The sequence below is a fragment of the Meleagris gallopavo genome, chromosome 2 (genome assembly GCF_000146605.3).
Source record: "Meleagris gallopavo isolate NT-WF06-2002-E0010 breed Aviagen turkey brand Nicholas breeding stock chromosome 2, Turkey_5.1, whole genome shotgun sequence".
NCBI lineage: Eukaryota > Metazoa > Chordata > Aves > Galliformes > Phasianidae > Meleagris > Meleagris gallopavo.
The window spans coordinates 31,562,881-31,590,397 of record NC_015012.2 but is presented as its reverse complement, the minus strand read 5'-3'; the positions used below and the strand labels follow the sequence as shown (position 1 = coordinate 31,590,397).

General features: G+C 37.8%; 1 protein-coding gene across 1 annotated transcript in view; it reads left to right on the top strand.

The window, feature by feature from the left end:
• The first annotated feature begins 2,611 nt into the window (after positions 1–2,611).
• The window catches only part of LOC104909632 (baculoviral IAP repeat-containing protein 6-like), a 40,954-nt gene continuing 16,048 nt past the window's right edge, over positions 2,612–27,517 (top strand). The window contains exons 1-5 of the mRNA XM_031552397.1: positions 2,612–2,683; positions 15,880–16,090; positions 23,884–24,029; positions 25,560–25,670; positions 26,840–27,057. Of these exons, the coding sequence (XP_031408257.1) occupies positions 15,888–16,090; positions 23,884–24,029; positions 25,560–25,670; positions 26,840–27,057 (678 nt within the window). The 5' untranslated portion in view covers positions 2,612–2,683; positions 15,880–15,887. The remainder of the gene's footprint in view (positions 2,684–15,879; positions 16,091–23,883; positions 24,030–25,559; positions 25,671–26,839; positions 27,058–27,517) is intronic.

Sequence of the window (27,517 nt, the reverse complement as noted above, 5' to 3'; positions counted from 1 at the left end):
TGATGCAGCTGATAGTACAGGGGCTACATGAGCCCAGGGAAACAAATCTCTGGAGGCTCCCTCTGCACACAGTGGAGGGGGAGCAACAGCTTTTGCACGCCATGATTCAGATCCACCCTTTGCCTCGGCCTTGGTTTGATAATCATCCTTCCTCTGCATTAGTGTGTGTGGCTGGACAGGTGTGCTGAAGTTTGGAGAACACACCCAGCACAGCACAGTGAGAGGGATGGGGCAGCGGCTGTGCAGAAGAGTTCTTGTCTGTAGGGGAGAAGAAAAATAAAAGATTGTCAATCCTAACATTTCTTAATTACAGGAAGCTTGAGGAGTTCATCTGTGTTGGGTGAAAGCTAGTATTTACTAATACCAAACTCCCTTATAACTACAATACATCTTCAATATGAAGAGAAAATTCCATGTGAGATTTTTCACATTTTTACATCTTAAGTGAATAATACGGGGTCATTTTGAAAAGACCTTGATTTCTGCATAATGTTTTGTATGAAGAATTGAGGAGATATTTTATATTTTGCATAAAATAGTATTAGAGTTGACACATCTTATACACGTGAGTAATAAAAACACTTGCTTTGTTGTGGATGTGAAATGGCTATGTGCTATTTGGTTTTGATATCCAGAAATGTACTAAATGTAATTCTGTTTTTTCATCTAGGCCAACCTTTCAAGCACTTAGTAAGACTTTGGCAAGTCATTGGCAACTAATTTATGTAGCATCCCAAGAGCAGAGCGAGCAATTTCTATTGATTAGAGGTCATTCTGTTCATTATGCTGGTGTCTGAGCATTTGTATTGCATGGAAAGAGTCCTGAGCAATACAAATATATGTCGTATTTTACAGATATTCATATTTCAAGCAAGAGTTGCCAAGTTATCTTGTAAAGACTCAGTGGTATAAATACAGTGATATATAGTTTCAGTCCGTAGATGATCATTATCCTGCTTTATGCTGCAGCTGTGAGTAATGTGTTATACTCATAACATCACACTTACAAAAGAGACCAGTACTCTTAGCCAAGGTGTAAGTTTTGTTTCCTCGTGCGTTTTTATGAATGTATATAATTTTGATTTTAATGTACTCTAACATTATCGTGTATGTTATATTTTTGTTAAAATCTGCATATTTTGAGGGAGGTATTTATGCCCTATAGAGAATGAATGCTCTGGAGAAGATTGCACGTTAAAGGAGAATGTAAATAAAGATTTGAAGGGGATAATGTGAAGAAAAGCATAAAGGATTGTCTAGACTTAAAAATCTATTTAAGACACTGTAATGAGATCCAGAGGATCACTCATACATCATTTATGTATGAAGATTATTTCCTCTTGTATTTGTTCTGCATTTTCCCTAACATGCAGGAAAATGCATCCTGTAGGTTATGCATTCTAGTTTTCCTCTGTGACAACTTCCACAAACATCTGTTTGAGATCTGACACTGTTTCAGTTTGAACTGCAGTACAATAGAGGAAAGCTGTGTCTGTTGGGAGATGCAATGATAAAGATGAACCAGTTTGCTTAGTGTAACCAAGAAGCAGATGTCCATGCCCTTTCCTCCTCCTTTCTAAGGCTTTTGGTATTTTATTCTCATGAGATCTAAACACAGCTACTGTTTTTTGTTTGGGGGAGGCGGGGAGAGTTGGTTATGAGCGCCTTACTTATTTTTTCTGACGTAGGTAATGTGTGATGCCTTTGAGTCCGCAGTGATGACATGGTTAGTCTGAGACAGATTTCAAAGTCTTTATTTTCCTCTCTGTTGCAGGAAAAAAAAGCTCAAGTTACTTTTAGATTTCTTACTGTTGTCATTCATTGCTCTTGATGTGTATCACCTCAGCCTTGTTCGAATGATGTTGACACTTCAGCTATGTATCTACATCTTGTAAGAATTTTCCTTCTGATTGTGGAACTTCAAACGAACAGAATTCTCTCAGAGCTGTAAGTTCTAGCTTTTCCCCATCTGTCAGTCTTCATTCACCAGAAACTTACTTGTTCAGTCTCTCACACTTGCTCTATAATAGTTCTATATTAAGAAAGCAGTTTAAGCTTTATCGGTGCCACCCAGAGTAGTTTGACACAGAGAGTAACATCACTTTTTCTGCCACACTCCTTTTGTTGCCAGCTTCCATTAGCACCAGCAGGATCCACTGCTTTGTTGTCTGTGCATGTGGTTGGAATGCATACCAGTATTTAATCAAGAAAACTGGCAAGTTTGATAGCTGAGCTCAGCGTGCCTTTGGAGGATGTTGAGTGATGTGTCCCATACTGGCTTGGAGAGAACTATTTTAAGCTCTCTTGATAAATGGAAGTTACTTGGGAGCTGGTGACTGAATCTTGCTGACTCCAACTGTGCTCACTTACTGGATGTCGTGGAATGGAATGATGGAAAAAAGACTATTGTTTTTGTCTTCAGTCTCACATAGGATGTCAGGCATCTTCATTTTTTACTTTTGCTGTGTTATCAAAGAGAATCTCTTGTATGAGTGTTGTACGTCTGAAAAGTGATTGGTAATTTTTAAAATGCTTCAGTGATGATTCAGTGCTATTCTTTACAGCTCAAGAGGTTTTCTTCCAAAGGTATCTGGGACTAATTCTTCAGGTTGGTTTGAATTTAAGCTGCACACTTCTGGAGGATGGAGGATTTCAAGTATCAAATTTCTGAGCTGTCATGTTCGTAAGTTTTATTGTGGTAGAGTTATCGTTAAGCAAATATTGGATCCTTCTCCTGGGCAAGCCTGGAGAGGCAAAGTAGTGAGCATTGATCCTAGTCCAGGAAAGTGGCTCTTGGTGAACAACAGAACTAAAACAAATTCCTTTTTTTTTTTCAAAGACTTTAAAGCATCTTCCTTGGTGAGAAAGAACAAATCTTGTGCATGTGAGTGAGTCCAGATGACTGCTTTTATTTAAATATAGAGAAGGTACCATCATCCTAGTACCTTTTGCTATGACTTTTTTCTGATTTCTTATCTTTACTTTGAAATGGATACTTTTGGAGCAAGACCATAACATTCTCCTTGTGAATGAAGTCTTTTATTTTCTATTGCAAAAAGAATGAGTATGTGCTTATCATATTTTAAAAGCGTTTAAGGTATTGAATTATTTCCTAGTGATGTTTTTGTAGTATAACAACTTAATGAACAGATTTTTTTTAAATATTAAAACTGATTATCCATGTGTGGTTAATAATATTGAAGGTGTACGAAAGAACTAATTGTAAACTTGTACATCTAATTTGACTCTGATGCAGAACGTTATTTTAATTTACAGGGAGTTGTTATGAAATATGCACTGAAACATTACCCTACTGAGGTATTTGAGAATTAAAGACCAGGCAACCTGCCTTTCTTTTGTAATTAGATACTGGATTACATGTCGGGTAAGACACTTAGTCCTTTGAAGACTAAAGTTTTCTACCTCCAAAGAGCACACAAATTATTTTTCTCCAACAAATTATTATTTTGCAAAAATCATTGAGAGGTTTTATCTTCTACTTCAGTCTTCATCTGTTTCTGTACTCCACGTTGTTTTAGATTGCTTTTGAGCATTAGACCATTAACTGGAGAGCTCTTCACTGATTTACACAGCTGGTGATGACTTTTGGAGCTGCATATACAGAGCATGCTTTAACTTGCAGTCTCTAGCTCCGCTCACTTGATTGCAGTAAATTTCCCACCAGGAAGGGAATTTTTTAGGCAAGATACCTGAAAAAGTATCAGGTAAAAGATAGAAGAGTTAGGGCTTGATTTAAGTGAGGCTTCTCACATCACGCTTTGTTCTTCCTTCTGCTTTTGCTCGCCTGTGTGCTGCTGAATTTCTGTGGAGTACTTTTCAGAAAGACAGATCTCTGGAATAAAGAGTGGAATTTTTTTGTCCATTTGTTTATATGAGCTTTAAGTTACAGATATTTTTCCAAAATTACAACTAAGTCTCCAAAAGTTCTTTACAGGACAGTCTTGAAAGCATAAGGGAACTAGGTTGTTTTCTTATCTGGAGACCAATCTGAAGTTCTGAACCTTTATGGTTACAGGATAGTATGATTGCTTTGAAGCAGGAGCAACAGACTGCTTATCTATCTGTATCAGTCTGCCAAGAACCTGTTGTTTTTTGGTATCCCCTTTCTTCCAGTACTGACATGAAGTATATTTTTCTGGCAGATTTTGATGCCTTGCACTCGGCTGTGTAATATGTTTTATGTAAAAGGAAACTAAACTTTGGCCTTCCAAAGATGAGATATCTTTTTTAATAAGTTTTCTTGATATACAAGGATTTGTAGAAGCTAACATCATATATGAGATGCAGCTGGTATTCATTTTATTACTGAAGTTAGTTTCTGTGGTTTTGTTTCTAATTGTTTATTCAGAAGAAAAGGTAGTGGGAGCTGTTGTCTTCAGAAGGAAGGTTTGGTTTTGGTTTTGGCCATAAGTGTGACTGTTCAAGGGATATGGCAGTAAAGCTTCTGCCTTCTTTAAAGAAAAGGGAGCCTAACCATAAGCTTTCCTGATCAATGTTATCTTACTGCTAAGGTCCATGAGTATTTCAGGAGTTTGTTTGTTTGTTTGTTTGTTTCCCATTTCATTATTTGGAAGCCAAAATTGGTAGGTACATCTCTGCTAATAGGATCAAACTGGGAGCCTCTAACAACTAAATTAGCTTTCCCTCACAGTGTAATTGGTAAAGATACTTCACAGGCCCTTTAACACTTGAGGTGCCACATTGCATCTTTGAAAATTTCCGTGGTAAATATTATCGGAACTCCCATTTTCTCTTATTTTACGTTAGTCAGACTGTACATCTCAAATGGTTTCATGTGGATTTAATAAATATAGTTGGATAGCTGGTGGGTATCCGGAATAGTTTTCTCTGCAATCTACCACGTGCTCCAAACACACTCACAGATTAATAACCAACAGCATCAGTGCTTTTTGAAAAGAGAATATGATATCATAGGATAATAGGACATTACACTGGGTGTCCTGTAGTTCCATGTTACATTGTAGAAACGTTGATGCCCTTTTATTCTCATCCCATCCTGTTCCTTACTGCTAGTGGTACTGTAAATGCTGGGCACAAACATTTTATTGATGCGCATAAGAGATTCCTAAAAGTTTAGAATAGTAAATAATGCGTTTTCAATGTGTTTTTTTTCTTTTTCCTCTATTAGTGACCTAGACATGTTGCCTAATTGAATAAGATGCTAAGAGTTTCTTGTGCAAAGAAGAAATATATGCAGAGAAGATTGCCATGATTAGTTTTAGATAATTTACTTCAGCTTTCCTGAGGAGGAGCTCCCTGTACTTCCGGACCAAATTTTATAACAGTTAGGAGTCATGAAGCTCAGAATGAATTTGAAGAGAAGCTTAGTGGAGCATTGAGCACTGCCTTTAATTTTCATCATTCGGAACTCTCATTTGTTAGATGGTGTGATAGGTCTTGATTATTCTTGGCAATAACAGTCTCACTGTCTCATCTGTTGTTTTGTGTGTGTGTTCTTGTTTTCTCTCTTCTTTTTGAAAATAAGAGGCTATATCTGGCATTTCCCATATTCTTATGCAGATGCTTTTGTAATATTTCCTTTTCTGCATTTGCAGTTTTGAGTGCGGGTCACAAGAAAACAGGTTCCTGCAGTTGAAGGTGTTAGTCTGGAAAGAGCTTATTTCAGAACACAAAGCCTACTTTTTAATAGTGTTCCTATCTTCTTGTCCTCTTAAGAGCACAACTTCACTAGTACCACTCATTTGAAAAACAATGCACTGATTTCTTTGAGTTTGTTTGTTGTTATGCTGTTATCTCGGGCTAGTGAATGACAGATTTTAAGAAGTGATACAGGAGCTTGATTGGCATTGCATGGATGATGTAAACTCTCCTTTTCTGCATGTCTGGGGTGTGGAGGTGATTCTTCCCATCATACATGATGCTCAGGCATGCTGGTCGATAAATGTACCACAAAGCTGCTTGCACTCTAGGGCACTCAACATTCGTTGAGTGCAGGGATTGCCTTTCATGTAATGTAGGCTCAGGAAGGCTATTAGGCTTCAATTTCTCCACAGCGTGAGCTTCACCCATTTATACCAAAACCCCACGTTGATGTTTAAATAATCAGCTGTTCAACAGAAAATACACTGAAGAGGTAAAGGTTCTGTCTTGCATACGTACAGGGATTCTGTCATGTTGACCAGGCAAAATAGTTAGGTATTTAAGGCAGAATGAGATTTGTAAAACAGTCTTCTTTCTGTCACTTGAGGGCATGATATTGTAGGTATGCTCACAAATGGAAAGTTTGCCCTGAAGCACAAAAAAAAAATGAAAGCACGTCCATTCACTCAAATAGTAATGTGAGTGTCCTTTGCTGATAGTGTGGAGTTAGAAGTAAAAGCCTAAGTCCTGGCCTTCTTCCATCTACTGAAGTAATGGCTTAAAAAAAAAGAAGTAATCCTTCATTATCTAATTTTGAATTTCCACGTTGATTTCTGCAGCATGTGTTATGAAATGGCAGATTTCCATCTTATTTTCAATTCCCATTTTGCCTTAAAATACTAGTGACTGTTTTATGGGCTGGAAGGGGTAACATGACTTGCTGAGGACCATTTCAAGGTGGCTGCTTGCCCACTCCTCCTGCCAAAAATAGTGAAATCATTGTTCCCTCTCCCAATGCTGAGATGATGAAAGCCAGATTAACTTCCTTAAAAATCCTGCTTTGTGTTCGTAGAGCAGTGATACCTTTCTTTTAATCTCTGTGGAGTGCCTGTACTTGAGAATTAGCTTTAATTATACTTAATGATTTAGGAATTCAAAAGGGGGTAAATATGTATTCTGATTTCTAATAATACACTTAGAGCATGCCAGTGTGAGTGTGCAACAAATGAATGGGCCTAAAAATAGAGTTGCTGTGTAAATCTAAGAATTTGGTCATATCCAAAAGCAAGCACACTTAACATGGAGCGATAGGCAAGCTTGCACCTCATTTTATTTGATTTTATTTTTCAATAACATTTTTGTCCACAGGCCATTTAAATCATGGAATTTCTCTCAAGGAGAACATTTTTCTTACTTTCTTAGTTAAGAGGATGATTAATTTGACATTTTTAGCTTACGACTAATATTAAATTGATTTCATTAAATCTACTTCAAATAGAAATTTTCTTCTCTTTTCATATTAAATGCCATAGCAAAGAGAAGTAATGCCACCTATTTGTTTCCATGGAACTACAACAGATACAAAGAACACAATAAAACTATTTTGATAGAGCACGTTCACAGCCACAACTCATTCTTTTTCAACATGGTCACCACCAATAGCCATGCATTTTTGCCAGCCATTGACAAGTGAATGCATGCTGCCCTTATCAAAATCTGCACCAGCAAAGGTGACCCACTTTCACAGCTGCTGTGACAGCATCATTGCTAGGAAAATGTTGCGCATGCAGTCCATCTTTCACCAGCCCAAACAGGTGTAAGTCAGGAGGTGCCAAATTTGGACTTAAAATGTGTGTGGTAGGACAGTTCAGCCAAAATAGGCATCATGCTCCACAGTGTGCAAGCTGGTATGAGGCCTGGCATTACTATTTTTCCCACACAGAGAAATTCAGTGACATACCTATACTTCATATGTACTTCCATGTCTGACTGTCCCTCTGCTGTCATCTGTCACATGGCAACAAAATGTAACTGAATATTGGTGGGAAGGTTCAACCTCTACAGCCACACCACCACCAGCAGCCTCCGATGTCATGGGCCAATGTAATAACATAGAAGGCATTACTTTTGGAGCAGCCTTCATATTAATAATGAAACTTTTTTCATCCTCTGTCCGGGTATAAAAACTTAATTCTCATGCATTCTCTGAATGTCTTCTGTATAAAACTTTTCTTCTATCTTCCCTGTATTTCCTTGCTTTATCTGGGTTTGTATCGTTTTATGTTGATTCTGTAACTTTACCTTGATGCTTCTTATACTTGTTTTCTAGGTTTGGATGCAAACATCATTTGGTCACAGCTTTATCATTTGCTTACTTTTCTGCATGTTTCATTGTTTTAAAGGATTGGTACTGGGGGAAATGTGTGGACCTTTGTGAGTGCAGTGGGACTGGATCCATTGGCAGTAGGAATTTCCTCTGTGCAGTATTAATTAATAGCAGAGAATGGTGTCTTTCATGGATTCTGTTCCCAGGGACATGAGTGTAGCATGGAAATAGCACTATTTCTAATGTTGTGGTTCTAGTAATCATGCTTACAAAGCTGCTTCCCTTGCATATCTTTCATATCTGTTGTGTATCCCTTGTATATCTGCCATATCTTGCCTCTTCAAAACAGGAAATAGTCAGTTGCGTTTGCTCAGCTGTACATACTGGCTTCATGCAACACTGCCTCATGCTTTTCTGGCAAAGCTTTGTTTTCTGGGTTCATTGATGTATTCATAACAAGTTTTTTAAGTGAATAATGTTATTCAATTTCCCTTGTAAATAAAACCTTCCTGAAAAAATCTATCTTCACCAAAATCAAATATGCTTTAAAAATAAATGAAGCAGAACTCCTTAAGAGCAGTGGGCTGCCCTCTGAGCAGCATTCCTGCCCAGACTCCAGGTGACAGACCAACTAGCTTGAACAATGCATCTTGCTTCTTGGAGTTGAAATGCACAACTTCCCTTTCCTGCAGCAGTTAACCTGTTATTTTTTCCTAATTTCCTAGAGTAGATGTGTGAGCACTGCAGTGCTGGCGCAGGCCATGCTTGTCAGCCTGTTATTTCTATCGCCAATAGTGGGCAGTAACAGTTGCCTGTGGGAGAGCATAGCAGTGGAGCTGACCTGTTAACTGCTGTGCTGCTAACGCTGTTGTGTGGCCAGGGCTTGTGTCACCTCATTTATGAGTCCTTGGTGCCCTCTTCTTACATTCTTACATGAATTTACCCAATTACTTCTGGAGCTGTAATAATATTTCTGCCCCAGCATTTATTGCTAAATCCAAATTTAGCAATTTCATCCAAAAAAGCCTAATTGTGGAGCATTGTGTAACACATCCTGATCTTCTTTTACAATTTGCAGTCTTCTCATGGCATGCCAAGTTGTTTTGATGTGTAGATCGGGTTTTCTTTACCACTGATCATTTCAAAAAACTTTATCATTTGCTTCTTTAGTCTCTGGGGCTGCAAGGTCTTCATTCGTTTCATTTGAGGTAGTACAGAAGCTCTCATGCTGTACCTTCAGTTTTTCAGTTGCCTTTTATCCCTTTTCCAGTTCCGTGCTGTCTTCTTGAGACATCTGTTGAAGTCACACTATTGTTTGAATGCCATTTCAATAAGTAATTTCTAATTTCTTCCAATTTTCTCATATTTGGTCTATTTTCTTTCTTTTTTTTTTCTTTTTTTGACTGCTACTGCTGACACCATAGGAACAAGGTGCTTTGAAGAAGGCTGAATTTGAATAATAATCATCATCATGAACTTGGAGCCTGCACATGTTAGGAGACCTACCATTACTGCGTTGTTTCACTCTGCTCTGATACAGGGTTTGTAACTCCTGAGCTGGAAGTGAGCTTCCAGCATGAGGCTTATCCCCCTCCTCCTGCTGCAAAGGGACTCATCTCATCTGATGCCCTTTTTTTTTTTTTTTCTGATGATCAAAAATGGTACCATGAAAATGTTTATGCCATTCTTATATATGGAAAAGCAAAGAAAAAGTCAGAGTAATTAGATGATTACAAGATGACAATGTTTAGAAAGCTTTTATTTTTGCCCTAAGGTTAATGTTTCCTTTAAGTTATCCGATTTTGAAATATTCTGCAGGCAATCTTTTTTTCTGTCAAAATGTAACAGAACATAGGGTGCTAATTAGGCCTATCATAAAAGAGGCTTGCCCTGGGTTGATTGTGAAACAGAAAATCAAGAGGCAGCAGAGCATGACGTATTTGGAACTGACACTATTGCCTGCAGCATGGACTGCATTCATAGATCGTATGTTTGAAAAGATGCAATAAAGGGGGCTGAGGAGCGCCTGCACTTGTAAAATCTGTAGGAAAAGGAAGTGGGGCCCTCCTGGAAGCACCGTGTCTGACATGGATGTCTGGCAGTTCTGCGGTTGCAAGGCTGTATGAAGGTTTTAACTGAAAATACAAAATCAGTGTTTTTTTGTGTGGCTTTTTTGAGGAGTGTTATTTTTTTGCTGCTGAAAATCTTTAATAGGAGAAGGAGAATCCTGAAAAACTTAATTTAAACACAGCTTTGCATTTTAGGTGTCTGAATAATCTGCTAAGTGCACCCTCAGTAATTATAAGGCGTATTTTAGGAATGGTATAAAGTTGAAAGAATCTCTAAGTGATGTGAAGGTTAAAAAAATACATCAGTGGCAGATGTGTGTTGTACTGCAGTTATGATCTTAACATTGAGCTTAGAGGTTTTTAATAAGAGAAATGATAATAACCTTATTTACTTTCATCTTTTTAAATTGAGGAGACCAATGTCTTTTAAACTTTGTTACTGTTTTTAAAAAAAAAAATACTGTTCCTTGGAGTGCAAAAGTGTTCTTCTGTGGTTGGATTGTTTGGTTTTGTTGGTAATCGGATTTTTTGTCGGTTTGTTTTTGCTAGGGAGATTTGAATGCACTATAGTAAACCTTGAGCCTTTATGCCTGATGTAAATAGAAGAGTTATAATAGAGTTGTTTTGTGTAAATATTGGTACCTTTCTTTCATATTAGTTGAAATGGAGGCAGAGTTTTTATTTCTGGACAGAAAGGTAAAGGACAAATACTTTTTGTCTTTCTAGGAAGATGTGAAGTCGAATAGGGGAAAAGTAGATCCAAATCAACTGAGGAAATCAGACACAGAGGAGGCTCTTGGGTCTCTGGAAACTGCCCCATACAAGAAGCAAAGTTCTTGGCATGGGAGATGAGAATGTTACTGTAAAATCAGAATTCAAATTTGTCATGGATTATAAAAGTCGGTCAAGTTTTAATCTGTTTTTTCTCCTCTCAGTCTATAAAATGCAAGCCATACTATTTGCAGGAATTTTAGGTTTAACCTCATATTTCTTGTTTCTAGTCTGTGCATTCTGTACAGAATGCTCTTTTCCTTTCTGTTATTTCCTTTTAAACATGTCTGTATATCTCATGGCTGCTGTGGGAACTGCAGGAAGTTGGATAGAGTGCCTGGTGCCAACACAGCCTTTTTTCCTTCAGCAGTGGCAACAGGATATATTTTCCTTGTACTATAAAGCGAGGTTTGGAAGGTTTGTTTTTTTGGGTTTTTTTTAGGTGGTGGTTTCACAGGTGTCTGTTTTGCCTTGTTTTACATTACATTTACAAGCACTTTGGGGTAGAAATTCCTGTTTTAGTCATAGTGAGAATTGCAGTGGGAATACCTTCATATTAGATCCCTATAAAGCATAACTTGTCATCATTTTCTTAGAAATTATTCTTCTCTATTTCTTCAATCTACTGTAAAGTGTGAACATTTTTAATATGGTGCATATACTATACTAATCATTTCTTTTATTGTAAAATAAATATGTTTATTCTTTGTATTGTGTTTTAAATGTCCAATACAATGGAAATAAGCTTTATAATCTTACTCATACCCAGTTAAGTTGTACTGAGGTTGTTAAATGAATTGCAGAAAAATTTATTGCTGCTCAGTATTATCTATTTAATGGGCCATTAGGCTTGGCTATTCTTTGTTTGAATATTGTGTAATATTAAAAGAAAGCAAATGCATTAGAGTCACGGGGGCATTATCTTGTTACAGATACTTACATAATTCGAGGCAGTACCTTGATCCTATGAAGCTACCTGTCCTCCTCACTTGCTTTTTCATATATTGAGGTTGTAATTGCATATAGGTAGCCTTAGGCCCTCTTAAGAAGTAGAGCTGTACCTGTGATGCATAAATACATGTGGAAGGCAATCCAAATCTCTTAAAATCACACATAGTTTTTGAACCTAAATGAGTTATTTTCCAGGAATAGCTGGATTGTGTTTAGAACTCTTCAGTGATGTGGTAGGTGCTTTCATATCTCACAACCTTTTGGTATTTGTGAAAGATGGGCATTTTCCAAAGACAGATGCTCAGTACCTTCGTGGAGACTTCTTAAAACCGCTTCAGTTTCTTCACCCCTCCACCAGCCCCCAGTCAGAACTGCTCACTGCTGAGGTACGAGGGAAGCTTGGTTTTATGTATTGCCATTTTTGACCTATTTTTAGACTTCTTTGCCTTTCAAAATTGCAAATACTGCAGCAGGAGTCTAACAGATATTTGTGATTATTGGATAATATTTTTGGTGCTGGAATAGCAGAGAATCCTGGGTAATGTATCCATCTGTCATTTATTACAAAGCAAAGAATTTCAATCTCCTGTTTTCATTTTCTTAGGAATGCAGTGTATTTGGTGTTTGGTATGCTCATGTATGTGCCCATGTAACTTAAATGCTGTTTGTGCTGCCTTATACAACTGAAGCACCCATATAAAAATAATTCTGATATATTTAAGATGTACTAATACTATTCAAATTATAGCATCTCTATGAGCAAAACTACTTATTTTTATTTTCTGATGTGTAGAAAAGAAAATCCAACACAAGAAGATGCTGTATTTAACATCAATAAAATGTTACTGTAAACTTGTATTGCCCAATTCAGTAAGACAGAAGTTCCGTGTGTTCCCAAGGTACAGCATGCTGCAGCAGAAGTGGCTTACTTGTAACACTTGTTATTCACTGATGTTTATATTTGCTTAAAAACCAAATTGCTGTGATTATGGGCAGAGAGGTACAGGTACTTAAGGATGGAAATCTAAAGGTACCGTTGCTTCTATTCGATGGAAATGGGATTTCTTAATTTTCAGATGTGCATTGTATATTTTTCTCTGCAATACTACGTGGAGAAAATTTGATTCCTTTTAATTTTGGTTCCCTTAAAGGACTTAAATACAGGATCTAAATGACTTTTTTTTTTTTTTTTAAGGTAGCCATATAATTTGTATTTCTGAAGTACTCTCCCATCTACGTAGCTAATGATATCTAAAGGAAAGACATATATCTCATAGATCCCAGCTAACTTAGTATGTTGCAAACTCTAGGAGCAATGAAGATGATGCTGGAGCCCAAGTGCTCCAGGCTGACCATAGAGGCTCTGCTGTGCTCTGTGTCACTCCTGGGAGATTCTGTGGCCACATGAGTGCATGTTGCTGGTCCAGGCAGCAAAAGGTGGACACAGCAGCAGGGCTGGGCCAGGTGGCTCCTTTACAGAGAAGCATTGTGTTCTCCTAGTGGCTTAAGCATGGTGACTTAAAAATGGAGCATAATCCACTTGGGAACTTCTAATTATAAGTAAATGTCGAGATTGTTAAAATGCTTGAGTCATCTTATTTCAGAAAGCAGATGCTGCAGTCAGTTTGGCATCTCTTTCAACTGAAAATAAAGGAGGCGCAAGAAATAGAAGAACTGCCCAATAAATATAATCAACAGCAGTTTGCCGATATTGAGCTCTTTACAGCAAGTTTTATACTTACCCAGATATCCAGTTCTCAAGAGAGAAAATTTTCCTCTCTGTTTCGTTTTACACTGGGGACTACTGGGAATTCTTTTCTGGTATTTTGGACAAGCATACTTGCACAGATCATAATCTTTACTAAGTATAATGAACAAAAGTAATGTAAGACACAATGATAACTAGGAATTGAGATAGAAGAGTCTAGAAGGCAATATTTTAAAAACGGTGATAAACATGGAAGTAAAAAAGAAAAATAAAAAATGATAGCTGTTCCCTAAAAGTAGAGTGTTTAAATTGAATCCAAGCAAATGTTTTCATTTGCTTCACAAGGGAACAATTGCAAAGCAGTGTAAGCTAGTTGAATCTGATAAAAACATAAATTCTGTCCTTTCTTCCTAGAAGACATTTCTATGTTAAAGATAATGTCAGTTCAGTTTCTCTCAGAGCAGTGAATTTGAACGTAACTCCATCCAGGCAAGGAGGAGAGGGCAAACAGGCACTGAAGGATTTGAAATGATGTTTTCTGGCCTTGTGAAAATTTGTTGGTTAAATTAAAGAAAGAGCAAAGCTTTCCAGGAGTGAGCTGCTGTGGTTACCAAAAGGTTGGGGTTTATCCTTCCTCCAGCTGTCTCATAGCAGACTGCTGTTGTTTATATGGTCTCAGCACTGCAGGCTGGAGGTGGACTTCGAGGAGGGATAGACCAGGGCATTTTATCTCATCTCTTTGTTTTCCCCTCACGCTTTTTCTCCAGGAGCCCAGATGCACCAGCCCTTCACACAGACCTCTTCAACTCAGACCTGTTCTTGTTTCTTTAGTGAGCATTTTACACGTTTGAGGGATTTTTCAGTGGGGCAGTCTTTATTCACTACAGGGTAGGCTGTGAGCATGAAGGAATGAACGTGTGTTTTTTATATATATTATGGCAAATAGGAAGGTGATTTTTTCAATCGCCAGTGTTTAAATTCACTGAGGTTTGATTTAAGTATGATATATTTAAGCACAGGGTGTTTTCAGAGCTGTGATACCAGACCTGACACATTAATGCTTTGTTTCAGTAAATCTTCCTTCTGTTCAACCAAAAAAATTTTTGCCCAGTCAAGTGTTTGGGGTGTTTCAGTAGTTTCAAAATACAGATAGCAAACTCTTGATCAAAGAAGAGAGAAGTCCAGCTGAAAACTTGGATAAACTCGCTTGTTGAATTTTAGATGGCTATTTATCCTGACCCATCATGCTGCATTTAGTGCTAAGGGATTGGTAATGGGACGTGAAAGTTTGTGATATGCTTTAGCTTGGAGGGTGAGATGTGCTAAATGAAACATTAAAGTTATTCTGTGCTTCATTCTGTCCTAATGCAAGTTGTCAGTTAATTTGTGTGTGTGTGTGTTGGAAAATGCAGAAATGTATTTTATCAAACTCAGTCATTTGTAAACACTTTGAACTAGAGCAATGGCTTTTTTTCTGCGGTTAGGTTAAAAATAGTATGTCCTGGGGACAGAGGAAGCAGCTGTGTTAAAGTATCTGAGTATTGCTACATTTTCAGGATTTCTATTAATGATACAAAGTCAGTTGAAATGACATCCATTGCATATTTGTCCAGGCAAGCAGAAAAGAAAAATAAACAATGTGGCGCTAGAGAATCCATTAGAACCATGAGTGCCTCTGCATGTCTTTCCTACTTAGAAGAGCTGATACCTATGTACTGCCTCAGTTACTTCTATCATTCTGCGCAACATTAGGACAGTGAACTTTGCCTTCTAGTATATATTCTTATTCATCCGTACTGGCTTGTAGTTCACAAGTGTGCAGATAAAATATGCATCCTTTTCAAATAGTGCATGCTCTGAAGAATGCGTAATTGTTTTTTAAGATGATGTTAACATGGAAAGGAGAAAAGCTAGACCTCTGAGCTGATAAACTCATTTATTTCATGACTATAAATATTCCTGCAGTAATGCAGAAAAATTTTCCCAAAGGAGAAGGTAACTATAGATAAAAATTGATGATATTTAAGTCTTTCTTTATTAATGCTTATGCTATTAGAATACCAAATGCTGCAGTGTTACAGTATATAGCTTTTCACTTTGTCTTGGAGTAAAAGGTTAGAATTTCTTCCGTATAGATGTTTGTTTGCCATCTCAGCCAGCATACACCATGAGCCATGTTTGAGTAATAAGCTTCCAGAAAAGAATTGTTTGTGTGGTAATCTACTGTGTATTCATTAGCACTTTTTCTTTTGTTTTCTAGGTATCTTTCCAGTTTATTCTGGACAAGTCAATTAAAACTTAACATAAATTTTAAATGGCTGTTACAAAATACCATGTTATATAACTGTCATTAACATTTTAATTAGTTTTCTATAGTTTTAGTAATAAGTGTAAATTGTTTTTCCTCCTAGTTTTGGATATGGCCCGACATGTCCCTCTCTACCGAGCTCTGTTAGAATTACTCCGTGCTATTGCATCTTGCACGTCAATGGTGCCGTTACTGCTTCCTCTGTCTGGAGAAAATAGTGAAGAGGAAGAAGAACAGTTGGAGTCACAAGCTTCCGTTGGGACCTTGTTGGCTAAAATGAAGACCTGTGTAGATACCTATACCAACCGATTGAGGTAATTGTTCTTATTATCACAGCCATTATGCCATTGTCCAGACTAAGAACATGCTATCTGCTTGATGTACATTTGTCTTTACTGTGTATATATTCTAATTTATTATGTTACTTACTAGAATTTTTTTTCCATGACACAAATAAGTTAGTGGGTTTCATTCTTCTTATGGAAAGGGGACTGCTGCTTAAGAGTCTAGGAGCTTCAAATTTCAAATTTCTTTCTTCAGTGAGGACTTTACATTTCCTGCTGTCAGTCTGAAAGCAAGAGCATCCTTGGAAGCTCTTAAACACGCCCATTCTGTAAAGGGCAGGATTGAGGAGGATTAAACAAGATGGTATTTTTTACCAGAAATATCCCAGGTTTCTTCTATGTGGTACTGTGGCCCTTTATCCATTGAGTAAGGATTCCTCAGTGGATACCTGTTGAGTAAGGATTCCTCAGTAGATTGTCTGTCAGAGGCCAACTGGTTAGTAGAGAAGCCCTTTTGGGGTCTGTCAGGAAGCAAAAGATTAAGAAGGCAAAAGACTTAGTTGTTATTTGAGTGAGAATTCTACTATGTACTGCAAGCCTAAGATAACTGAAGGTTTTTGAGTAGCATTATCTGTTGGCACTACGTATGTAAAGAATGCTTCTGCACACGGTGATTCTACAACAGTTAATCTTTCCATTAACACGAGCTTTAGTGGTGAGCCGGTATGCTGAAGATGATTTGAAATCACAAATGAATGCCCTGGAGCCGTCTTTGCCGGGTTTCAAGGTCTTCTACCCTTTTCCAAGAAACTCCACACTTGACAGTTCTTGTCAAACACTCCTGCAGTCTGACAGAGCCATTAGCAAACAAATGGAAAAGTGTCCAAATATCCCTTCTCTGCAGTGATGCTATCTGGCTGCGTGAGGCTTGCAGTATAAAGCCATACAGGCTTGTTCTGTGCACCGTCCAGAGTTCAGGGGACTTCTTAAGGAAAGTTATGCAGCCAAGTCATAAATGACAGCTTGTTTCAGTAAGACCAGTCTCTTGGTACCTCCCTTTATTATTGCCTTTTTAAAAAGCCAGTAATAAATACAGATTTTTCCACAGAATGTGTGAACCCAGGCTAATTGGTAGCTGCATTTTTTCTTGATGATTCTGGTATATTCCATAGTTACATGGCAGTTTTGCTTTGTCAGACCTGGTATTATTGTCCTATTATCTGTCCCAGGCTGGTTGGGTCATGAATCTTTGACAACAATAAGGTTTAGACCAGCAGTCTTTTTCCTGTTCTGTTCAGTAACAACCAATGCCTGTATTGCTAAATTGTTTTTCCCTTTCTGAATTCACTCTTTTGACAAAGAAGAACTGCATGTTTTGGATAAATATAATGCCATTTTGTATAATTCTTACAGCCCAAACAACTTAGTTTTGTCTTTCTTCTGGTTCTTTGCGGTTTCTGGCTGTTCTGTTTCAAAGACCAAGCCATCTTCTCAGAGCAATTCTGAGTGATCAGATGAATTTGATCTTTGATTCTCACACTCTGCAGAATTATGGCTTATCTTCTGAAACTCTACTGTCACTGAATCTAACTGCTGATTTACACGAAAGGTTGCACTTTTGCTATGGCTCACCAGGCAAGAAACAAGTGTGAGAAGACTTTGTTTAAATCAGTTGACCAAATACGTTGGTGCTGCATGTGTTTGTTGCTTGAAGGGAACAGTCGCTGGACTGGCATTCACAGAAACAAGGAGCTCCTGCATGCTTCCCAGTGCCTCTGGCAGGTGCTGGACTTGGTACAGGTTTCACAACCAACTTTTCATCTGTTTCTGGATGTCTCCAACCTTTCTGGTTTCCAGATCTGAGGATTTGAGTGTGGGGGTTTTTTTGTGATGGTTGAATCAGCTTTTTATGCCTTGACTGAGGGAAGTGAGAGAACTGAAAGGCAAATGCTGCAATTCAGATTCCCATTCTTAATCTCTTAATAATTTTCTGCCACCAGCAGTTAAGAGGTTTCTTAGGTTCTCGTCAGTTGCTTCCAATATGAAGTTGGCTCATTAAGAAACAATATTCATATTTGCCTGAAAAAATGTAATGACCTCCCTAAGCATATGCTGAAATATCATGAGATGGAGATAAATACAATATCTGAAATATGTAAAGAAAATATGTTAAATATTTTCTCCTGTTATAAACTGAGAACACTTGCCAGTCAGTACTTGAAATTTTGAGCAGGAATCCCATTATTTGGAATAATTTCTAGTAGTTGCTGATGGGCTTAATTTCTTGTGAATTTCTCTTCTCCTTTTTAACTTAGCTTTCTAGTCTTGCATATCAAGCATGGAGTACCACAGTGTGATTTTCTTGTTGACTTAATGCAAGAGAAAGAGAGTAGTATTACTTTATATTTGATACCTATCCGAGAACTTCCCACTTTTGTGGCAGTCGTAGGAAGATCACAGTCTATGTAATCCTCTTAAAATAGGAAAGAAAATTGTACTTGTCTTCTGAGTAATTTGTTTCCAGTATAAATACTTTCTTGTTTTATTAGTCTGGGCATCTGTTGGGTAGTCTCAGATTTAATGGGCATGGAAACCTGTGCCTTCTCATGTTATTTCCCTAAGTTGAAGTCTAAAATGATTGTCTGTGAGAATGGCACTTGACCCTTACTCTCATAAACTCTTTTTCATTTTGATAAAATAAAACATGGTATTAATAGTTCTTCTTAGGATCTGAAAATAAAGAATAATTCTTCGGGCATAGAATTATTATCAGTATTAATAACTGATGAATTTTTTTTTTAATTGTAATTGGTTCTGTTATATTATCTTATATGCCTTTTGCTCATAGGTTTAAGCATAATACTGTTTGTCTTTAAAGCTGCGTATAAACAGGAATGAAAATACCAACAGCCTGGACAGCCTGGAATCATTGGAGTGGAAGGTTTTTGTTCTCAGCCTTTTAGCTGAAGGTTTGCCAGCAATATAAGCAAGTGTTGGCATGAATTACTTAAATGGGACAATCTGCTGTCCTTCTTAGGTCAAATGCCATAAGAACAACATAATTATGGGATCTGCTTTCAAAGACAACATTTTCCTATAACTGAACAGCAGTTCTACTTGCATGTCTACCAAATGTCACTTCCATGTTGGAACATGACTTCCATCCAAAATTCAAGGGGAACAGTTTGGTTTGGGGTTCCAGTTAGCATTCAGTTTCATTATCTTCAAATGCCATAGTACTGAATTGAAAAGTCAAGAACCTTCTGGATAATGGAGAAGGTTCTTGTTTAGGAATCAGCCCTTCTCATGACTGTTGGTCTGATAGGGAGGCAAAGCCATCACTAACTGCAGTGCTTCGGAGAGAGTTGTCCCCGGTATGAGTTTGAGACATTTTTTCTTCTTCTGTCCTCTGCTGCAGAGAACTCTGTGCAGCAAAGCAGGCATGTATCAACAGCCATTTACTTTGTGAAGGCTGTGGCAAATGCTTCAATTAGACAAAATAATCTGATGGCTAATTTGTGTAACATGGAATATAGCAAGCCTATGTCTAGAAACTCCTAACTAGAAATGCTTTTACTTTCCATGTCACCCAGGCCACCCAAGTGATAACTGCTTCAGGGAGGTCTGAATTCCTTAGTCTTACACACTTCTGTCATTTGTCATTCTGCTGCTAAGGGTTAATGCAGCACAGTTCCAGGATGGTCTCAAAGTATCTGACCCTGCCTGTCACATTGTTGTTAGAGCTCTTTGTTTTTTTTTGTTGTGTGAAGATGTTAGAATATAATCAGCTGAGCCTGCGGCATTTTCCCTGCTATAGCTTTTCAGTGCATTGACTGATATTTTGCAGACTTCTAAATGAAACGGTGCATTCTGCAAACAACAGTTTCCTTTCTAATCAAGTCCCAAGAATTTGGGTGTAATTATTTAATTGTTCTTTTTTAAAAGACAAAACCACTGCCAGTTTCTTCTGGAGAACTCTCATGTTCAGGGTTCATGGTTGGTGACAGGGAGCAGTCCTGCAATCCTTGTAGGTTTGAAATCTTCAATTTACAGTCTGTAAATACAGTGCGTGGAGCCCTGAGGATGAGTGTGTAGAGCCATCTCAGAGGAGGCTACTAGGCTTTCTCAGTTTTATTTGCAAAGGCAGGTTCCCTTGCTTGTTTTGCCATATTTCAGGATATTGGTTTAAAAATCTGTGGGTTACTGGAAGGAACGTGCATCTATTTGGTGTCTGTGCAAACCTGCAGAAGGTGAGGGGGCATTAGAGCTGGGTGATAGCAAAATCTCATGGCAATTTAATCACAACTTATCCATTAGTATAAAATGGAGCAGAATTCTGTTCCAAGCAACATCTCTGCAGTACAGAATGGTTCACTGCTTTTATTTTGTGAATAATGTGATAAATGTATCATTCCATATTGTCACGTTTACCTCTAAGTACCTGGCATGAGTGAGTAACTCTAAGTATTGGCTTTAAAAATTAAAGTTGCCTTGGGAGTGTATCATTCATTATTCATTTAGCACGGCGTGAAAAGAAGGCTGTCATCTTCCAGCACAAGCTAAATTAATGGCTTAAATTATTAGCATGTACACTGCTGTCTTCTCTAGCAAATATATTAGTTACTGTCATCCTTTTAAATATGAGTTGACAGGATATTGTCCACTTTTCCTTCAGTGGGTGAAAAACTGCAAGGCAAGTTTCTAAGTCCTAATTAAATATTTGGCTCTTCCTCAACTCTGAAAATTGTAACATTTAAACAAAGGTTTGGCCGGTATTAATTAACTGATGCATTTTGCTGCATACACAAAATCTTGGTGGAAAGAAATGTACAGCATAACGCAGACATTTAAATCTTTTCTAAAAATAGATAAGATATATATCAAAATAGTTAGATGATTGTATTTTTTATCTTAGTTTATTATTCGTGAGTATTACTGGTTCTTCAGATTCTTTAAAATAATGAAAAACTCAGAGCTTAGGATTGTGGTAACACTGCTAGTTTTTATGTGTGCATAAATGGATGTGCAGGCTGCTACAGTGCAGGAAGGATGGAAGGATCCTGCTGTATTTATCACTTCAATTTCAGTATGATTTCCTCATTCATCGTTTTTTGGGAGAGCATCTGCAATTCTTAGCAACTCCCTCTCCCCAGCTGGGATCTCTTTGGCCTTCTGAGACCTGTGTACGACACACAATATGGAGAGCTGCAGCTCTGAGTCCTGGCAGAGTTGCAGCAGCAGGATAGAGTGGAGATGGTACCAAGAAGGGAGGACAATGTTTCTGCAGCTAATAACTTGTTTTGCCCGTATTACACATGCTCACAGATGGGAGAATGCTCACCTAAGTGGTTTTTTTTTCATTAGGACACAAAATAATATCATGTGTTTGAGATTATATTAAGTTATAGATCTAGGGACCAAAAAATCATCTTTTGTATTGCTGTAAATTTGTCCTGGGAGCAATGCTGGCACTGCCTTGAAAGTCCTGCTTCTGACCCCCAAGATCAAACCCAACAGAATCTTGTTACAAGTATTTATTACTCAGGCTCCATGCAGGAGACCACTAGGCCTCAGCAGGCCACAAGATACTCTGGTACTTCTGTGTTTACTTCTGAGTGTACTGCGTCCTCCGTTCATCAGTTGCATGTGAACCCCATTCAGCTTTCCACAGAGCTTTACATTATGTTTGTTTCATGCCTTTTATAGCCATTTCAGGATGGAAATTGTTTATGTTCCTGGGTTTTCCATGCCAGGGAGTGTGAACATTCTTGTTGTTACCTTAGGAAGGTGGGTGCATGGACCAGATGCACACCTCCAGCAGCAGTTCCGGAGCTTTCATTCAAGATTTAACATTTTAGTGTACCTAATCTGTTTTTTAATTGCATTCATTTAATAGTCATAATGAACCATTTTATGAGATGTGATTTTTTGAAAGGGCTGCTGTGATCTTCTATTGTAAAATAAAAATCAGCTATAATAGTGCACTGACAATGAAGTTCAGTTCTGTCCCAGGAGGCAAGTGATGACAAAACTCTGTGAACTTCAAAAATTGCAATCAGTGTGAAAGTATATATCACTGGGGAGCCCTTGACAGACTTCACCATCTGGAGACTAGGGAATTGTTTGATTTACCATATGTTGATTGTAAATAAACTGCAAAACTAAAAATCACTCCAAGTAATATGTACATAACTGAATATGTATATAAGGTAGTCCTGAAGCAGCCTCAACTGTGCAGGATTAATCACAATAAGCTGATATTCTAATCTAGATACCAATAGATTTGAATCAAGTAAGGATAGGAAGGAAAAATGAGGAAAGAAGATTTTCTCCAAGATTTTTGTAGCAAAGAGTATAAGGGTTCCACACCAACAGCAAGCACTGCTAACTGGGTACACCTCTCCTGGAACTGCTGCCTGCTAGCGTGTCTGAGATGTCAGGTATCACCAAGGTTTAGGGAACTCAAATACACATATCAAACCTTAACACAAGCTATTTAAAAAATCTTGGCTTAGATTTCCACAAGGAGAAAGGCAGTGATAAGGATTTCAGATGGTGTAAATGGGAGAGGCAGCTGCTGTTTTTTAAACTGTTTCTTAAACTCTGAATTGCGCTATTTGCCTTCAGTGCATTCCTCCTGACTTAAAGGATCTGAAAGCTCAGAGTTGCTTGAAGTCATCAAAGGGCTAACAGCAGTTTGGATCAAGTCTGGAACACAGAAACTGTATCATGCTGCAGTGATGAATTTTGTTATTAATATGCTCTAGTGATGTTTTTATTTTATAAGGTATGGTGCAAAGACTTTTGTTATTGATGTAATCATCTCTTGAATACTTTAGAGATTAGTTATTTATGCATTATTTACAGCTAGTTCAAAATAAAGCATATTGTAACTGATATTTACTAAAATATATGTTTGGAATATCATAGCATTACATTGCTAATTCTTCTTGCTAAGGTAGCTTTGTTTTGCTTCTAGGTATGGTAGTGGGAAAGAAAGCTGCGGTTTCTTGGCTGTTTATCTTGTTTAGATCTTCCCCATAACTTTGTTCATTTTAAGTGATGCAACGCAGAGCAGTTTCCCAGGCTGCTCCTGTAAGGGCAGGTTAGGCTGAACACTCAGTTCAGATTACATTTGGAGTCTGTATGGAACTGAGTCGATGTCCATTTTTATTAACCATCTTTTCAGTACAGCATTCTTTTCTCCACCACACATGCACCATGCCAGCATCTACTGCAGGAGCAGTGAGTCTCTGTGGGTGTCGTCACCTCTGCATGGAAGCGTCTCTGGTGACTCACAAGGTTGTAACCTTCAGCACAGTGCAGACCTCAGGTTATGGGCTATTGCAAGGGAAGGATCTTTCTGGGACTCTGAATCCTTAAGGATCCTACATCCTTCCATTCAGTGAGCTAATGTGACTTGCATCAGAACCCTGCGTTTGTGATAGGGGTTGGAGAATTTGGGGTTGTTGTTCTGTGTTCTGGTGGGTATAGAGATCTTTGAAGAAGAGTCCTCCATAAAGGAGAAAGAGGACTTGAACTCAGTGATCCTTATGGATCCCTTCCAATTCAAGGTATTCTGTAAGAGATATTAAAATATTTACAGAAGACAGCTGGGAGGATGGGGCAGGGAGTGCTCGTTAGCATTAGAATCTCTAAGTTTTGCAGTCTAACAGTGTAAATTTATTCCAGCTCTTAAATATTAAATTCTGAAACAGGCATGGTTAATATTAAATACCACATCTTCATTTCAGTAATCAAGTATGCTGGTAAAGACTGAGTTATCACAATCAAAATATATAAATATGTCTGTATGTTCACAGGTCTAAAAAAGACAAGGCTAAAGCAGGGGTAAAGCCCGATACTTCTGATCAAGAACCAGAGGGACTGACACTTTTGGTACCAGACATACAGAAGACTGCTGAGATAGTTTATGCTGCTACCACCAGTTTACGCCAGGCAAATCAAGGTAAAATAGAAATACTTTTATTTGTTCATTAACAGATAATTTAAAAATTGGTTTAAAAGCAAGAGAAAAGCCTTCCCCCTAGCTGCAGTGACTGGCTACGTTTTCAAGTGTAGCTGTCTGGAACCTTGCATTAGTCTTAAATTCTAAAATCAGGATATAGAATAATTCAAGTTAGAGGACATCTCACAACCTTCTGCACCGTTATGTAGTACATTGTTTTTCTTGTTAGAAGACAAGAGATATAACCTGTAGTAGCAAGGCCTTTGCTATTAAAGCTAAACCTTGTGAATTAGCATGGTTATATGCAGAACAAAAATCTGAATTGTGGATTGAACTGCATACAGCCAACTAACCACCTGATTGTCTAGTAAAGAAAACTAAGAAGTGATGTAATTAGTGAAATGTGTTCTGTGAAGGAGTTTATAACCAGCTCCTGATATTGGAGAGTGGATAAAAGAATACTCATGGCAGCACTGGTCTTGAATTATTCCTGAGCTGAGATAACCATCTTTATTTAGCTGTTCGGATAATGAAAAGTAATAGTGAGAAATGTGGAGATGGCTAAAGACTTTAAGATCAGAGGCAGCCTGGGCTGCAGCAACCATGCCCTGGTCCATTTAGTGATCTTAAGGAGTGTGGGCCTGGCAAAGACTGGAGTCAGGACCATGATCTTCAGGAGAGCAAAGATCAGGTTGTTTAAGAAATTGTTGGAAGAGATCTCTTGAGAAAAATGTCCTTAGGGACAAATGAACAGAACAGAACTGGCAGCACTTTAAGAATGTGTTTCTGATAGCACAAGCTCTCCATCCCCCAGAATAAGAAATGAGACAGAAGAGGCAGCAAACCAGCATAGCTGAGCATGAAACAATGATCCCCACCCTTCCCCCTACTCCAGTTGCTGTGTAAAAGCCCTAAATTACTACTGCTGCCTGGAAAAGCCAAAAAAAAAAAAAATAGTAGCTGGAGCACCTCTCCTATGATGAAAGCTGAGGGAGTTGGGATTGTTTAGCTTGGGAAAGAGAAATCTTCAGGGAGACCTCATCATGATCCTTCAGTAATTGGAAGGAGCTTACAAGCAGGAGGGGGGCTGATTCTTTAGACAGGTAGATAGTGACAAAGGGGTATGGCTTTAAACTGAAAGAGGGGAAGTTTAGGTTAGATGTTAGGAAGAAATTCTTCACTCAGAGGGTAGTGAGGCACTGGCACAGGCTGCCCAGAAAAGCTGTGGATGCTCCATCGCTGGAGGTGTTTAAGACTGGGCTTGATGGGCAGTCTGATCTAGTGGTTGACAACTCTGCCCACAGCAGGGTGGTTGGAACTGGATGATCTTTGAGATTCCTTTCAACCCAAGCCATTCTATGATACTGTGAAAAATGGATTTGTATGTTGTGAGTGATCCCCGGTATTCAGAATTCTTTGCAGATACTGTAATGATAAAATGTCATTTCAAGATAAATAATCCCCAAATGTTTGGTGTATTTGCCCCAGAATTACATTAACTACAAATAATGATCACATTTTATATAACAGAAAAGAAGATGGCTGAATATTCCAAAAAAGCTGCTGTGAAGCCCAAACCATTGTCTGTTTTACGCTCTCTTGAAGAAAAGTATGTGGCTGTCATGAAAAAACTCCAGTTTGGTAGGTTGAGAAGTGTGAATGTATTTTAGAATGTGCATAAAAAATACTCTGTTGCAATGATACCATAATTATATTTTGAAATAATTTTAAAATATTTTTAAATGATACTTTTCATACATGGAAAATTATACAAGTCAGTATTCTCAGGTTGCCAGCTAATGCGGTCATTGAACAAATAGGAAATGTGTTACGTTATCTGTATACTACGTGAATGGAACCAGTCACAAAATTCAGATATGATGTTCATATTTTCATTCCAGTACTGATTTGTGAGATTTTCAGTCCTCAGATTCAATTGCAGCATTAGTAGAATTCTTTTTTAAAGCTCTTATTAAGCCTTATTAAAAGTACATTTTTTAAAAACACGCTTTTATTTTTTAAATGGAATAGAATTCAGAAGAAAACGTATTAGAGTAAAATGGAACTGTTGTAAACTTCATTCTGTGCTTTTTTTGTGAAACTCAGTATGTTGCATTTGGAAAACATGGTGAGAATCAGTGCTCATTTTGGCCATAAGAGAATGTGTTTGAAAAAATTCATAAGGAATAGTATTTCATCCGAATAGAGCTGTAAAATTATTGCAGAAGCGTGTTTATGAATATTTTTTGAGTTGCAGTGACAATATTTGCAGTCACATTTCTTTGCTGCTATATTTGTAAGGGATTTTCCTCACAAGCTGTTGTAGAGTTGTATGCCAGGAATAGGCAGGTAAGAGAGTTTGTAATGGCAGCTTCTCACTCTGTCAGCCAAGCTGCAGACTTTGTGTATTAAATGACTAAAGAAAATTAACCTCACTGTAATTTTGTATGATCTTCTAATAACATTGCAACCACTACACAATTAAATGCTGTTGGCATACTGATTCCACTAGTAGCGTTATTATGTATTTATGAGTATCACTGTATTCCTGGCCTGGAGTAGCTGGTAGCCTTCCAAATCAGAAATGGTATACACTAGACAAGTTGCATATGAGAGCTTGTAAATTTGCTGCAGGAGTTCATTTAACTCAAGACTGGTAATGCTTTGTTTTTTGAGATCACTGTTAATTCCCAAAATGCACATTTTCTTGACACACATTTCCTGATTTTAATACTCAGAATCTCTATCCAAGACTGATCTGTTATTAACTTCACTGTTTTCCTGATGCTTTTCTTTTTTTTCTCTTCTAGATACATTTGAAATGGTTTCTGAAGATGATGATGGAAAATTGGTTTTCAAAGTAAATTACCACTACATGTCTCAGGTAAAAAATGCAAGTGATGCCAACAGTGCTGCCAGAGCCCGACGTCTTGCACAAGAAGCTGTGACTCTTTCAACATCACTGCCTCTCTCATCTTCATCCAGTGTTTTTGTACGTTGTGATGAGGAGCGGCTTGACATTATGAAGGTAATGTTATTTTTATTTCCCTCTTTCAGCTCAGTATAAAAGAAGATGCAAAAGTATTTCATTTGTACTTTAGTTGCTATCTCAACTTCTAAACTAATGTAGTTGGTGGTATTTTAGTCTGATGATTTTTCAAGAACTTGGTGGGCATCCGTCTACCAATAGAGGACTTCGTTAGCGACGTAGACTTAATAGGACAAGGTTTGTTCTTTAGCTATTCTGAAAGGAAAAATGTAGTTTTGCTACTCCATTGCAGTCAAAGTGTATCTTTGTATATTACGTTATTAAGTCAGTTAAAAATGGTAGGTATGGAGAAATACACTGAACACCTCCTGTCCTGAACAGAAGGAGCTAACAGACATGTTTTGCTTTCCATTTGTAATCTGTAAGGAGAAATGGATATTAGCAGGGGATCTTCAATTATCTAGACTACTGAAATGAACAGACTGATAGCTTGTATGTG